The 12,366-nt window shown below is 50.3% G+C and overlaps 3 protein-coding genes across 4 annotated transcripts; 1 reads left to right on the plus strand and 2 right to left on the minus strand.

Moving 5' to 3' along the window:
* Positions 1-350: 350 nt before the first annotated feature.
* On the minus strand, positions 351-3,468 carry sec61b (SEC61 translocon subunit beta). Its single transcript, XM_086155358.1, has 4 exons — positions 3,328-3,468; positions 2,705-2,802; positions 1,738-1,842; positions 351-786 (listed from the first exon to the last, which is right to left on the minus strand). The coding sequence occupies exons 1-4, from the start codon at positions 3,328-3,330 to the stop codon at positions 699-701; spliced, it is 294 nt and encodes a 97-aa protein (XP_086011484.1). The 5' UTR covers positions 3,331-3,468; the 3' UTR covers positions 351-698.
* Positions 3,469-3,862: 394 nt separating this feature from the next.
* alg2 (ALG2 alpha-1,3/1,6-mannosyltransferase) lies at positions 3,863-8,676 on the plus strand. 2 transcript variants are annotated; one of them, XR_015106852.1, is made up of 6 exons: positions 3,863-3,924; positions 4,405-4,576; positions 4,710-4,847; positions 5,856-6,023; positions 6,524-7,325; positions 8,277-8,676. XR_015106852.1 is itself a non-coding variant. In XM_086155921.1 (5 exons), the coding sequence occupies exons 2-5, from the start codon at positions 4,406-4,408 to the stop codon at positions 7,262-7,264; spliced, it is 1,218 nt and encodes a 405-aa protein (XP_086012047.1). In that variant the 5' UTR covers positions 3,863-3,924; position 4,405; the 3' UTR covers positions 7,265-8,676. The 2 variants fall into 2 exon arrangements, 1 of the variants encoding a protein (XP_086012047.1); XM_086155921.1 differs by having other exon boundaries at positions 6,524-8,676.
* A 238-nt stretch (positions 8,677-8,914) lies between these two features.
* On the minus strand, positions 8,915-11,342 carry LOC147229739 (phospholipase A and acyltransferase 2-like). The gene is made up of 4 exons (XM_086155803.1): positions 11,257-11,342; positions 10,417-10,540; positions 10,038-10,339; positions 8,915-9,016 (listed from the first exon to the last, which is right to left on the minus strand). Exons 1-4 carry the CDS (start codon positions 11,308-11,310, stop codon positions 8,915-8,917), a joined length of 582 nt encoding a protein of 193 aa, XP_086011929.1. The 5' UTR covers positions 11,311-11,342.
* Between the last annotated feature and the right edge of the window lie 1,024 nt (positions 11,343-12,366).

A 12,366-nucleotide genomic window follows, 5' to 3' on the forward strand; every position in this document is an offset into this window, starting at 1 on the left:
GCGCCTCCTTCAGGACAGAGAAGACCAAACCGTGTCAGACCCTTCCTGGGATTTGGAAATTTAATCTTCCAACGTGGAAAGCAAACACCGCGGAAACGCTTTGCGGAGCAGAGTGAGAGGGGGATCGGGGAGGTTATTTGCCGTTTCTCCGCTAACCCTCGCCGTTTCTTCGTTCTTCATCCTCCGGGCGCAGCGGCCGTGTCCAACCTGAACATCCCCGAGCGCTCCTCCGGGCCAGGAGAGACGTCCAGGTTCTGGAGAACACGCCGACCCCGAGCGGTAGGAAGAGATCATTTCCACCTGTTTCACTGGAGCCGTTGTAAAATAACCAGAATGCAAATGACGGATTGTTTTTTTTTGTTTTTTTTTTTATTGTACAGTTTTACAATTTCATTTTTGTACAAATGCTGTTCACAAAAAGACAAGAGGCAGGGGTTGGGTGAAGGTGCCGGAAGGGCGACAATGTCCTTGAACGCTGCATCTGACCTTCAGGCACGTGCTGCTGCTCGGAGGGAGCATCGGCACACACACACCTGAGGTGGGCGGCCATGAGCTCCTCCCGAAGAGAGGCGGACGCCACTGCGTTTGTCCGGCGGCGGCGGCGGCGATGGTGGTGGGGCTCGTGTATGTGGTTTGGTCCAGGGTCCGGTGAGTAGAGAAGGCCGAGGCGCAGAGGTCAGAGGTCATCAGCGGTGCCTTTAAGAGCGGGTGTACTTCCCCCAGATGTGAAGCATGAAGACGGAAGCGATGAAGAGCAGACTCATCACCAAGACGGGTACGGGGCCGCTGTCGCAACACAAACACACACCGGTTCACACACACAAACACACACCACAACCCAGACCAAAAGAAGAGGTTGAAATTCAAAGACTAACATAAAGTAAGAGGTTTTTAACTTGATCGGGGTTAGATGTTCTGGACGAACGGGCGTACGGAACCAGGATTTAGAGGATCGGGGTCATGGAGGTGAGGAAGAACCGTCACCTGGTGTGAACCCTGGAAACCAGCTCTTCCACCACCAACTCTCGCGATGAATGAAAGAACCAACACGGCTTCAGGAAACAAATGAACACACACGCGTGCACACACACATTTGGAATAACACCATCCAGAGTGAGAGTCTCGGTGAAGTGGCTGATTTTATTGATGCGCCTCTGAAACGAGGAGGAGCTCTCATCCCTGAAGGAGGGACTGAATGGGATGGGGGGGGGGGTGCATCGCTAAGTAGCAGCATCGCCATGCCAACCATCTTCTCAGCGGCCCAGCCACCCCCCTCCCCTCGGCTGCTGCTGTCAGAAGGCTGTAATTGAGTTGACCTTTCAGAGTGGATCCTTTAATGAAGCTTTGAGGCCGACGTCTAACGCAGGAACAAACACACACTCGATACACAGCAGTGTACGGCCGGCCCGCCCTCCTTCCACTGGAGAGACGCACTCAATAACCAGCACAGCGCCATCGATCAGCCGCGGCCACCTATGACCACGAGACCGGATGCTTTCTCTAATATCGGGGGGGGGGGGGGGGCGGAGGGGCCGAGAAGTTTATGAGTCTCGGTTTTGTAAATGCGCGCGGGTCTCTAATGACACGCCGCCGCTAATGATGCGCCGAGTGGCAGACATCCGGAGAATTAGTGGATATTTGCGAACGGATGCGAGTCGGAGCGTCAAAAAAAAAAAAAAAAAAAGGAAAAGCCAGAGATGAGTTCGTATCTGCCGGTTTTTTACAGAGCACACTCACACTTTGAGGCCCGGCGAGTCCTCGGTGTAGAAACGCCACATCCCGCCGGTGCCCGCCGACCCGGTGGTCCTGCCACCGCTGCGTGTGCCACTGCTGGCCGCTTTCCTGTGCAAACACACATGGATTAATATTAAATATATATCGTTTGCAGTGAGGAATGCAGGTTTTCATGTACAGGACTTAAATTCACATTTTTCTAACATCACAAGAGGTTAAAAAAAAAAAAAAAAAAAAAAAGCTTGTGTAAAAAAAGACGATGTATAATATTCTCTCTCTGGTCTGTTTACATCGATATGTGTGAACTTGTGCTTTTGATCAAACACCATCACGGCAAAATACGCTTTCCTGAATCCGAGCTTCTATTTCTTAACTCATCGCCGTATTATACGTCTCTCTGATTTGTTTGTTTTAGAGAATGTCCAGAGACAGATGGTGGCGATGGAGGCGGAGTGATTCACGGCCCCTTCACTCGTGATGAGATTAAACAGAGGTTAATGAGGTAATGAAGCGTGTGATAGAAATAAGTAATAAGTAACAGCGAGCCTCTGATTACACACTGATTAAGCCCCGACTGAAACATCTATCTGCAGCTATAATCTACTACGGGGGCGGAGGGGGGTCCCCATCCATCAGTCGTCACTGCTGGGTGACAGGAGGAGGCAGGGCCAGTGCTGGAAATGACCTGTCATCCTGAGCGTCAACTTTGAATTGTCTGCTCGCGTAGTAAATAAACACTGATCTTTTTTGCTGCGGAGGCCCCGGGAATTCATAGGGCACAGTCAATCATCCCAGGGGATCATAAAAGCTACTATTGTGCTCCCTTTACCCAGCCTGTATTAGTTTTTATTAGATATAACTGAGATTAAGATCTGCAGACTATATTACCCGTCAATAGGCTTGTCCTTAATTTATCTGTATTCGGGGTTTTAGCGGTGGGAAATGTGACCAAGATCTGCATGGTGTTTACCTCTGTCTGACGGTGGACCCGGCTGCCCGGGGGGCCACTGTCTTGCTGGGTGAGCGTCCGGAGGCCCCAACGTTGGTTGCACTTGCTGCTGGTCCAGGCTGAAATGCAGTTTAACATAAAATATTCAAACATCCAGTATTCATGGTTACAAGGTACCTATCACACAAACACAATCACGATTTCACAATCAAAATGCAACGCTGCAGGAGATGCTCTAAAACGCTTGATGAATGAATGAATGAATGATGAAAATGATGAAATCCAATGCTGTACTAACAAAAATACAACCAAATCTGGAGAGTTTTAAATAGACTGTTGGCCACAGGCCGGTGCAAAGAGGGGTGTCCACTGAATGAATCTGTAAATTTTAGGCTTGAAACTGGACATGTCACAATCGAACGTCATATGCTATGTAATAACACCACTGAATAGATTGTGACTTAAACTAAATTGTATTTTCAGGCCGATTCTCGTGTGTTGGCCGATAAAGCCACGTCCACAGAAGATAAGCTAACATTAGCAGGCGTGCTAACAGCTAGCAAAACGCTCGCCGGTTTTTAAATGAATCCAGCCGAGCGGGCTGGACTGACAGGACCGTCACAGCCTTTGGGAGGTAATCTTACCATTTTGTTTTATCTGTCCGATACGAGTTGAGCCCCTGAGTCTTTCTCTCTCTCTCCCGGCGAGTGTCCACGTCAAAGTGAGCGGCGACGTGTGTGAAATTGGTCAAAAGTTAAGGAGATCTCGCAAAGCTGACGTTCGTCTAAAAAGGACACGACGGCGAAACGCAAGATCGGCGCGGGTCACCGTGCAGATGCCTGTCCGTTTTTACATAATTAACACAAATAGAACAAAACAAAAACCTGCCATACTAATAATCATCCCATCAAATCGTATTTTGTGATGCTTTTTAAACACTTTTTAAGAGCATGTATGAATTTAAATACGTATGTCGTGCTTTAACGTACAGGCAACTTAAAAGGGCTTCCTCTTACTGGAGGAGACGTGTCTCACAGGATGTGTACGGTTCGCATTCGGTGGAAACCGGCGCCATTGTGGGGCAGATGAGAAGTTGCAAACAGCCTGAGCGGAACGGAGAGATAGAGCCAACATGGCGTCGTCGCCTTGTAGTTTCACGATAGTATCTCCGCGGTTACATGCTGATAGACCAACATAATCACCGGTGTCCAAAGTTTGGACAGAAAGCAAGATAAATGAAGGTAAATCACTTTATTTTACACGGGTCAGGGTTGGAATGCACAGTTTGACAGTCAGCGGTCCACCAGAAACTTGTCTGCTAGTTGTGTTTGCTACGTGAGCTCAACAACACCGCACAAGTGTAATATTATTATTATTATTATTAGCTTTGTAGGCTAGTGGAAGCTAACCAATACAGCCAGGGTCGCGTAGTGTTATGTCTTTCAACACAAACTGTTATTACAACTGATATATTTTGCTGTCCGACGTTTTAAAAGCGCAATATCAGTGTTGATGAGATGTCTCCCTCTCTGTCACAGTGTTTGGGTCGGAGAACGACTTAAGTTGGTGCTGTGTAAGAGACTATATTCACATATTCATCAAAGTGAAGCCACACCTCTGTAATTATTAGGGCTGCCATGCTGTATTTCTAGCCACTGATATCTCTTCACCCGTGAAAATATCCCTGGAATAAACCTGGTTTCAAATGTGTGTGTTCGCAGGATGGTGCGGGTGGTGTTCCTCCACCCAGACCTGGGCATCGGTGGAGCGGAGCGGCTGGTCGTAGATGCTGCTGTCGCTCTGAGGTCAAAAGGTTGCAGCGTCCAGATCTGGACGGCGCATCATGATCCCTCACACTGTTTCCCGGAGACTCTGGACCCAGACCTGCCCGTGGTACACACACACACACACACACACACACACACACACACACACACACACACACACACACACACACCACATCCTCAGTATTGTCTGTCACGGATGCTGTTTCCAGGTTAGACAGGTGTGTTGTGTTGTGTAACAGGTGTGTGTGGGTGACTGGCTCCCGACCAGTGTGTTTGGTTACCTCCACGCCTTGTGCGCGTACCTGAGGATGATCTACGTGGCGCTGTACCTGGTCTTTCTCAGCGGGGTGGAATACGATGTGGTCTTCTGTGATCAGGTCAGTTGTGGGTTTACCTGAGGTTTTCTTCTAGGTGTGAAGATAAAATCTTTCTCGCTTTGTTTCTTTCTTTTTTTGTGTCCTTTCCCAAATCACAAACCATCTGCAGAAACTCTCTTGTTTGTTTATAAATGCTAGTTTTTTTGCACACATTCACCAGCTACATCTTTCAAAAACCAAGCTTTTGTATATAATTATATTGCACAACTACACATGAATAGATACAACATCTGCCATTTTATTGTGGATTCATTTATTCTGTAAATTGAATGATATCTTTCTGCTGACAACGTCAGGACACAGCTCATTATTTTCTTTTAGTTTTGATATTTCACTTTTGAATCATGGTTGTTTCAGTAAATGTGGTGCTTAATATTTAGTTTATTTGTTCACCATTTTCCCTTAGGTAATTCTGAATGTTTCCAAAATGTTGAAAACTAATTATGTTAGACTCTGTAAATAATTAGTCAATAGGAACCCATACATGATTTCAAAAGAAACTATCCCACATTTCTTTATGCCAAATATAACTCAAACTTCCATAATTTTCGGACTATAAGCTGCTACTTTTTTTCACATGCTTTGAACACTGCGGCTTAAACAACGATGCGGGTAATTTATGCATTTTGGGGGGGGCTAACTAGCTCCACGCCGCCAAAACATTTAGCCTCGTCACATCGGGCCAATGAAATGACCGTGAAATTCTGAGGCCGTTCAATTCCGACACTGAAGAAGACAACTTTGACGGTTTTAGTGCGCAGGAGGAAGCCTGAGATAGCGATCAGCAGGGGATAGAGAATGGATGGACTTTTCCTTGTGTTATTATTGTTTTTAAAGTAGAAAAAAATGTTTGTCACGCAAGTATGGCCCATATATGTACACATATATTTATCTCCGACTTATATTCAGGTGCGCTCAGGTGTCCGGACATTACGGTATGTTTCCATTCATTTTGTCAGTTTTGTTTTGCATGTATGATTCTAATGTGACAGATAATTTTCCCCCCAGGTGTCAGTGTGCATCCCGGTGCTGAGGCTGTCCCGTCACCGGAAGAAGGTCCTGTTCTACTGTCACTTCCCGGACCAGCTGCTGACGCAGAGGAGGTCCGCCCTGAAGAGGCTTTACCGGGCGCCCATCGACTGGCTGGAGGAGCGTACCACCGGCATGGCCGACAGGGTTCGTGCAGAAAAACGCAAAATATAAATATATATATATACACGTAGCGAGAGCGAGGAGAAAGGACAAAGTTGTGGTGTAGAAAGTGAAACAGGTGAAACCGCAACCGTAGTGATTTTCAAAAGTGTCTGATTTTATTTTGTGGATTATTTTAATTTTAAAAATCTGTTTAGATTGTGAATTATTATCCAGCTAATGCCCTCGGGATATTGTTCCGGAAACGTCGTCATGATCAATCGTCTTCTTCTTCTTCCTCACCGTCAACAAGTGCCTCAAATCATCTCGTCATTCAGTGAAATTTAGGAAAAAGTTTTTAACCCTCTCAGGCTCAAATTAAGTTGTGGCGTAATTAGCTAAGTAGCATTTAGCTGTCGCAAATCTGCAACATCTGCCTGGAGAGGGTTAAGAGTCTAAATGTCCACGAGGAGCCGCCGTGACGTGGACGACCGTCCGCTTTCCCTCTCGCTCCCCTTGAAGAAGTGCTTCTCTGTTCTTCTTAGATCCTGGTCAACAGCGGCTTCACGGCGGGCGTCTTCCGGGAGACGTTCAAGAGCCTGCGCGGCGTCAAGCCGGACGTCCTCTACCCGTCCCTGAACACCTCCACTTTCGACCACCCGCCGGCCGGCGCCGGAGGCCTGGAGGGGCTGCTGCCCGAGGGGGCCTCCTGCCTGTTTCTGTCTCTGAACCGCTACGAGCGGAAGAAGAACCTGGGCCTGGCGCTAGAGGCCGTGGCGGCCCTGAGAGGGCGGCTCCCCTCGGCCGCTGGGGCCGGCGTCCACCTGGTGGTGGCGGGGGGCTACGACCCTCGCGTCGCCGAGAACGTCCGGCACTACGCCGAGCTGAAGGAGCTGGCGACGCGGCTCCGCCTGGACGACTGCGTGACTTTCCTGCGTTCGCCTTCGGACTCCCAGAAGGTGGCGCTGCTGTGGGGCAGCGCCGCGGTGCTGTACACCCCCAGCGGGGAACACTTCGGGATCGTGCCCGTGGAGGCCATGTACTGCCGCCGCCCCGTCATCGCCGTCAACTCCGGGGGCCCGCTGGAGAGCGTGGCCCACGGCGAGACGGGCTTCCTGTGCGAGCCCACGGCGGACGCCTTCTCCCGAGCCATGGAGGAGCTGGTCGCCGAGCCGCGGCTCCGCGAGGACATGGGACGCGCCGGCAGGAGGAGGGTGCAGGAGAAGTTCTCTCTTCTGGCCTTCACGGAACAGCTGCACGGCTGCGTGGTCGAGCTGAGCCGGTGAACCCGGAAACGCAGCGGACGGACGTCCTCGAAGGAGCGGCCGGAACCTTCTTTCAGAGGCCGTACGTGATTGGTAGATTAACTCCCTAAGTTGTGCTAGCGGCGAGAGGCTACTTGCATCGGCGATTCTGCTACGGTCCAGATTAAGTTAGGTGCTCGCGTGGTGCTCAGTAGCCAATGGCTGCTTTGGATGGCGACCAGCTCTGGAGCTGTGGCGCAGTTCTCCATTAGCATTAGCACCGTCCCCCCACTTTTTTTTTTTTTTTTTCGGCACTCATCGGCATATCACTGCCACCGGTACGGCGTGTTTCTAGAAGGTCAATAATCATGAGTCTCCCTTTGTGGGCGAATGAAAAGAGAACGCTGTTTTGCCGCAGTTTTAAATCTAATTGAATGTAAAACATAACTGCGCGTGATAGACGGGTGTGTCTGCACCGCTAAACCTAAAAATCAGCCAGGCTTCACCTGGGCGGGTCCAAAGGTCGTCTTCCCCCACCAGACTTTTTTTTTTTTGTTTGTTTTGTTTTTTTGTTTTTTTTTTTGCCCTGCAGTCACAACACCAGTAGTAGAAGAAGCGGGAATAAAAATCTCCACATAGGTTGCGGGAACTCTGGACTCGGTTCCTGTAATAAAACACTGATTGCTGATTGCTGCAGTGCAGTGCTTGGGTCACGTCCTATGCGCTTGTGTGTGTGTGTGTGTGTGTGTGTGTGGAGGGGCGGTGTATTATGAGTGACTTAAGAAGACAATTAATCAGCATTCCCCCGAAGGGGTTGCTGCGAAACAGGACAGAATTTCTCCACCAATTAAAGGTAAAAAAAGAGCATAACGAGTTTAGCGACCTTATTTCTAGCAACCACCGTCCCTGCTCGCGCGCGCGCGCGTGGCGTCGCAGCAACCGGGATGCTAAAAAATGACCACCCGCCCCCCCCAAACAAACACACACAAAAAAAAAAAATTGATTGTTAGAGTGAAATGTTTTTTTTTTTTTTTTCTTCCCATCTCCTCCGCAGTCATCTGTGAGTGTTCGGGAACCGAAGAAGAATGTAGTTACCGCCTTTTACAACATCAGCCGGCGCCGAGCTCCCGGATCGATAAACAGGATGCTTTCCGCTACTTCCTGTCCACCCCGCGCTTTTGTTCCCCCTCCTCTTCCTCCTCTTCTTCCTCGCATTCAGCAGCCGCTGGCCCGGCCGTGACTCCTGCCGCCGCGTGGAGGTTATTAGCAGATGATGGAGCGCTTTTGGCTTCATTAGAGGTCTGGCTGATGGCCGGTGCGCCGGCGTCTGGGTCATTATCAATGAGGAGAATAGCAGAAGGTCATTGTGTCTGCGCCCTGGCCTCCTCAGACCTCCTACTGTATAGAGACGCTCTTATTGACATTCCTGAAGTCTTAATAAACAAGAGGACACATAGTTTCCCGACTCTTGTGGAGTTTGCTTTGTTGCTAAGTTTGCGGGTCGCGAGCGGAGGGACATTGTTAATGTTGCATCTTCTCTTTTTTTTTTTTTTTTTTTTTTTTTTTTTTTTGGTCCTCCTCTACCCCCTCCCGTTCGCCGCGGCGAGATATCGCGGGAAACATTCTCAGACGGTTTCTCCAGATAGGGGGCTTTTATTTTGCTCATTAACGGACTCTCCGGGAGCAGACGGGTCACACCGGCGCCGAGGCCGCCGACTCCTCCCGCTGCTGGACGATCATCCGCAGGGTTCGGGTCGTCTCTCCGTGAGCCTCGTCCTTCTTCTTGAAGGGGATCTAAACGGAAGGGACGAGCGATGACCGCGTGAACGGGGTCGGCAGGAGTGAATCTGGGAGGTCGTTCGTTCACATTCAAGCTTTAACCTGCCGCTGTTTAGAGACAATTCATCACAACATCAGCCTCAAGACGGACTCCACCACTGTGGCCCCAAACAAAGTTGCAAAAAACCTCGGCAGTCACGATCGACGATCAGCTGTCATTCTCCAACCATGGACCTGCAGATTTGTGCTGTACAGCATTCAGAAAATCAGACCCTACCTGACCCGACAGTCGGCACAGCTATTGGTTCAGGCCACGGTCGTCTCCCGCCTGGACTACTGCAATCCCCTCCTAGCTGGATGACCTGCTTGTGCAATAAAACCACTGCAGTTGGTACAGAATGCTGCAGCACGGTTGGTATTCACTCAACCCAAAAGGGCTCATGTTACACCTCTGTGCACTGGCTACCAGTAGCTGCCAGGATCAAGCACAAGGCCCTGACCCTGGCATTCAAAACCACCTCAGGAACAGGTCCGGCATATCTGAACCAAATGATAAGACGTTATGTTCCCGGCAGAGAGCTGCGTTCCTCTAATACAAACCGACTAGCCGTACCTTTTGCTCGCTCTAAGCGATCTCAGGCAAAACTGTTCTCAGTTCTACTACCTCAGTGGTGGAACAAACTTCCGGAAGCAACAAGACGAGCATCATCTCTCTCAACCTCCAAGAAACAGGTAAAAAATCTTCTCTTTCAGGACTTTTTACTGCGCTGATGCTTGAGCTGCCCCAGATCAGGTTAGGCACCAAGTTAGGCTATGCAGTGTGTGTGTGTGTTTGTGTACGTCTTTGTCCAAAAAAAACAAACAAAAAAAAAGCAACCCCAGCTTACTGTTCTGTATATTTCCTGTGCATCTTGTATTTGCAAGTGTTATTTGCAGTCCCTATGTCCTCTATTGTAAGTCGCTTTGGATAAAAGCGTCAGCCAAATGTAATGTAATGTAATGTAATTCTGTTTAAGGGCTGCTTGGTTGCTCCCACCTGGTTGCACACAGCCTGGCCGTAGCGGACGAAGGTGGCGAAGTGCTCGCTGTTGAAGTTCCTCAGGTCGTACTTGAACTCCTGGTGCAGGAACGTCTCCCAGCGTCGCCTCATGGTCTCCGCCGCCGACGGGACCAGGTCGTGGCTCCCGTTGTTGACCCGGATGCGGGTTCCGAGAGGCACCCTGATCTCAGAAATGGGTTGCACGACAATCCTGGTCCCCTTCAGAACCCGCTCTCCGGACGACTTGGGGGCCATCTGCTGCAGGAGGCTGCGGCAGGCCTTCCGGGTCATGTTCTCGTCTGCGAGGGCGGAAACGAGACGTGACCTTTTGAGCCGCCATCGTCCTCGGCGCGTCTGAGAGGGACGCGCGTCTCACCTCCGACGCCGAAGTGAACCACGCGGCCGTCCCCGACGTAAACGCCCCACAGGGACAGTCCCACCCACTGGTTGCCGAACTCGACCAGGTCTCCGATCTCCGCCGTCGACACGCTCACGTCGATCTGAAGGTAAAAGATCACGCAGGATGTGGTATGTTCACTTGCACGACCTCAAATTCACCAAAGATATAGTTTATACCCTGTGTTGCTGTGCTAGTTTCCAACCCCCTGCTAGCTAGCTTAACGCAGCGGTAGGTTAGCTTACGTTGGTCAGCGACTCGGTCAGAGTTGCGGGATTGGGTGAATTTACGGGATGTAATTTTGGCGGCGAATTCATCCAGAGCTATTTTCCTCGTGATATCTTCGTAGGGCACAAGAGGTTTGCCTCGCACGGGGAAAAAAAAAGGGCTACGACTCAAAACACGGGGGCAACTGTGCCGTGAATCAGAGCTTCATCTCTTGGAAGAGAGTTGGACTCCACTTTGACCGGAAAGGAGCTTCAGCTGAGTGCTCGAGTTAAAAAAAAAACACGCCGTTGTGTAAAATTAAACGATAACAGCGATGCTACGAGTCACAGTGTGTATGGCGGACTGGCTTGGAGATGAAATGAAAACTTTTCTTAGGCTAACGGTTAGCACAGGCTAACATTCACCTTGCTAGGCTCGCTGCAGGGAGACAAAAAAAAAAACCACTATTGTGTTATTTATTTTTTGCAAAAGTACGACCTCTCGGAACTATATTACACATAAAAATGAATATCATCAATTCGAATCTGTCAAATCCATGCATATATTTGGACTCTCTCTGTTTTTCGATCGCACGTAAACCCCGCGTCTCACCTGTCGGCAGGTCGTCCGGGAGAGGAAGCCGCTCCAGTTTTCCAAAAACTCCATCTTCCCCCGATGCGCCGAAGACTCTCCGGGAGCCGAGGTACGCGGAGTCTTGTCTTGTAACGCTCCGAACACCTTCCCGCTTCCTGACGCCGCCTGACGTTTCATTTCCGGATGATCAGCGGCCAAATATGTTACCTATTAATCTAAACTTTATCCTGCCGGGGCTCAGATAAACAACCGCCGCCACACAATCCAATAAACTACTCCGCCGTTTCCTCCCGGGGTCGCCTTTTCAACTCACGTCTGCGTATCGACTGTCAGATTCAGAGTCGTTCGTCAAAAGCCAGAAATGTAAATGAGCCGACAGCGGTGAGGTTATTGGGTCCCGCAGGTTCTAATTAGTGTGTGAAGTCTTGTTTTAATCTGGGAAGGATTGGAAGTCTTAGCGTCTTCTGACACGGGCAGGAGGTTACGGCGGCGGCGGACGCGTCTTCGTCGGTCATTCGCCCGTCTGGGTCTCACCGCGGCGGCCAAATTAGATTTTTTACTCACGATACGTCGGCGCGTGAGGAGGACAAGAAGGCTTCGACGCCGTCGTTCCCTAGCAAAGATGGCCGCCGAGGCCCCGGCTCTGCCTCTCCTTCCTGTTCCCCTCCCCGGCCGCCAAAGAAAAAAAAAAACGCCCCCCCCCCCCCACCACCACCACCACCACCACCACCACCACCTCGTGAAGTTGCGGGAGAAAGAAGCGTCGGCGCGGCGCCCGTCCACCGGCGCCCTCGCCTCTCTGCCCCGTGGTGGGGGCGCCTTATTGAGATGGCGGCGCGTCTGAGCGCCGGCGATAACCGGCGCCCGGGTGCCACCGGCACACGGTGTTTAATTAATTAATGAGACCGCGGGGTTGGTTTTCTAATTCCGACTCTCCAGCGCCGGTGCGAGGGAGGGGGAGATAGCCGGGGAATGTTTAGGTGTGTGTTCCCGGGCGAGGAGAGGGGAAGATGTATGTGGGGAGGGGAGGGGGGTCACGGGCGTATATCTATTTTGTTGGCAGTTTGGGACCTGGTTTCCTTTTGAGCGGAATATTAAATATGTATGGAATATTTTTACTCGGACTTT

This window comes from Fistularia commersonii, chromosome 11 (assembly GCF_037954325.1).
Source record: "Fistularia commersonii isolate RoL2024-O1a breed Wild chromosome 11, RoL_Fcom_v1.0, whole genome shotgun sequence".
In the NCBI taxonomy this organism is placed as follows: Eukaryota; Metazoa; Chordata; class Actinopteri; order Syngnathiformes; family Fistulariidae; genus Fistularia; species Fistularia commersonii.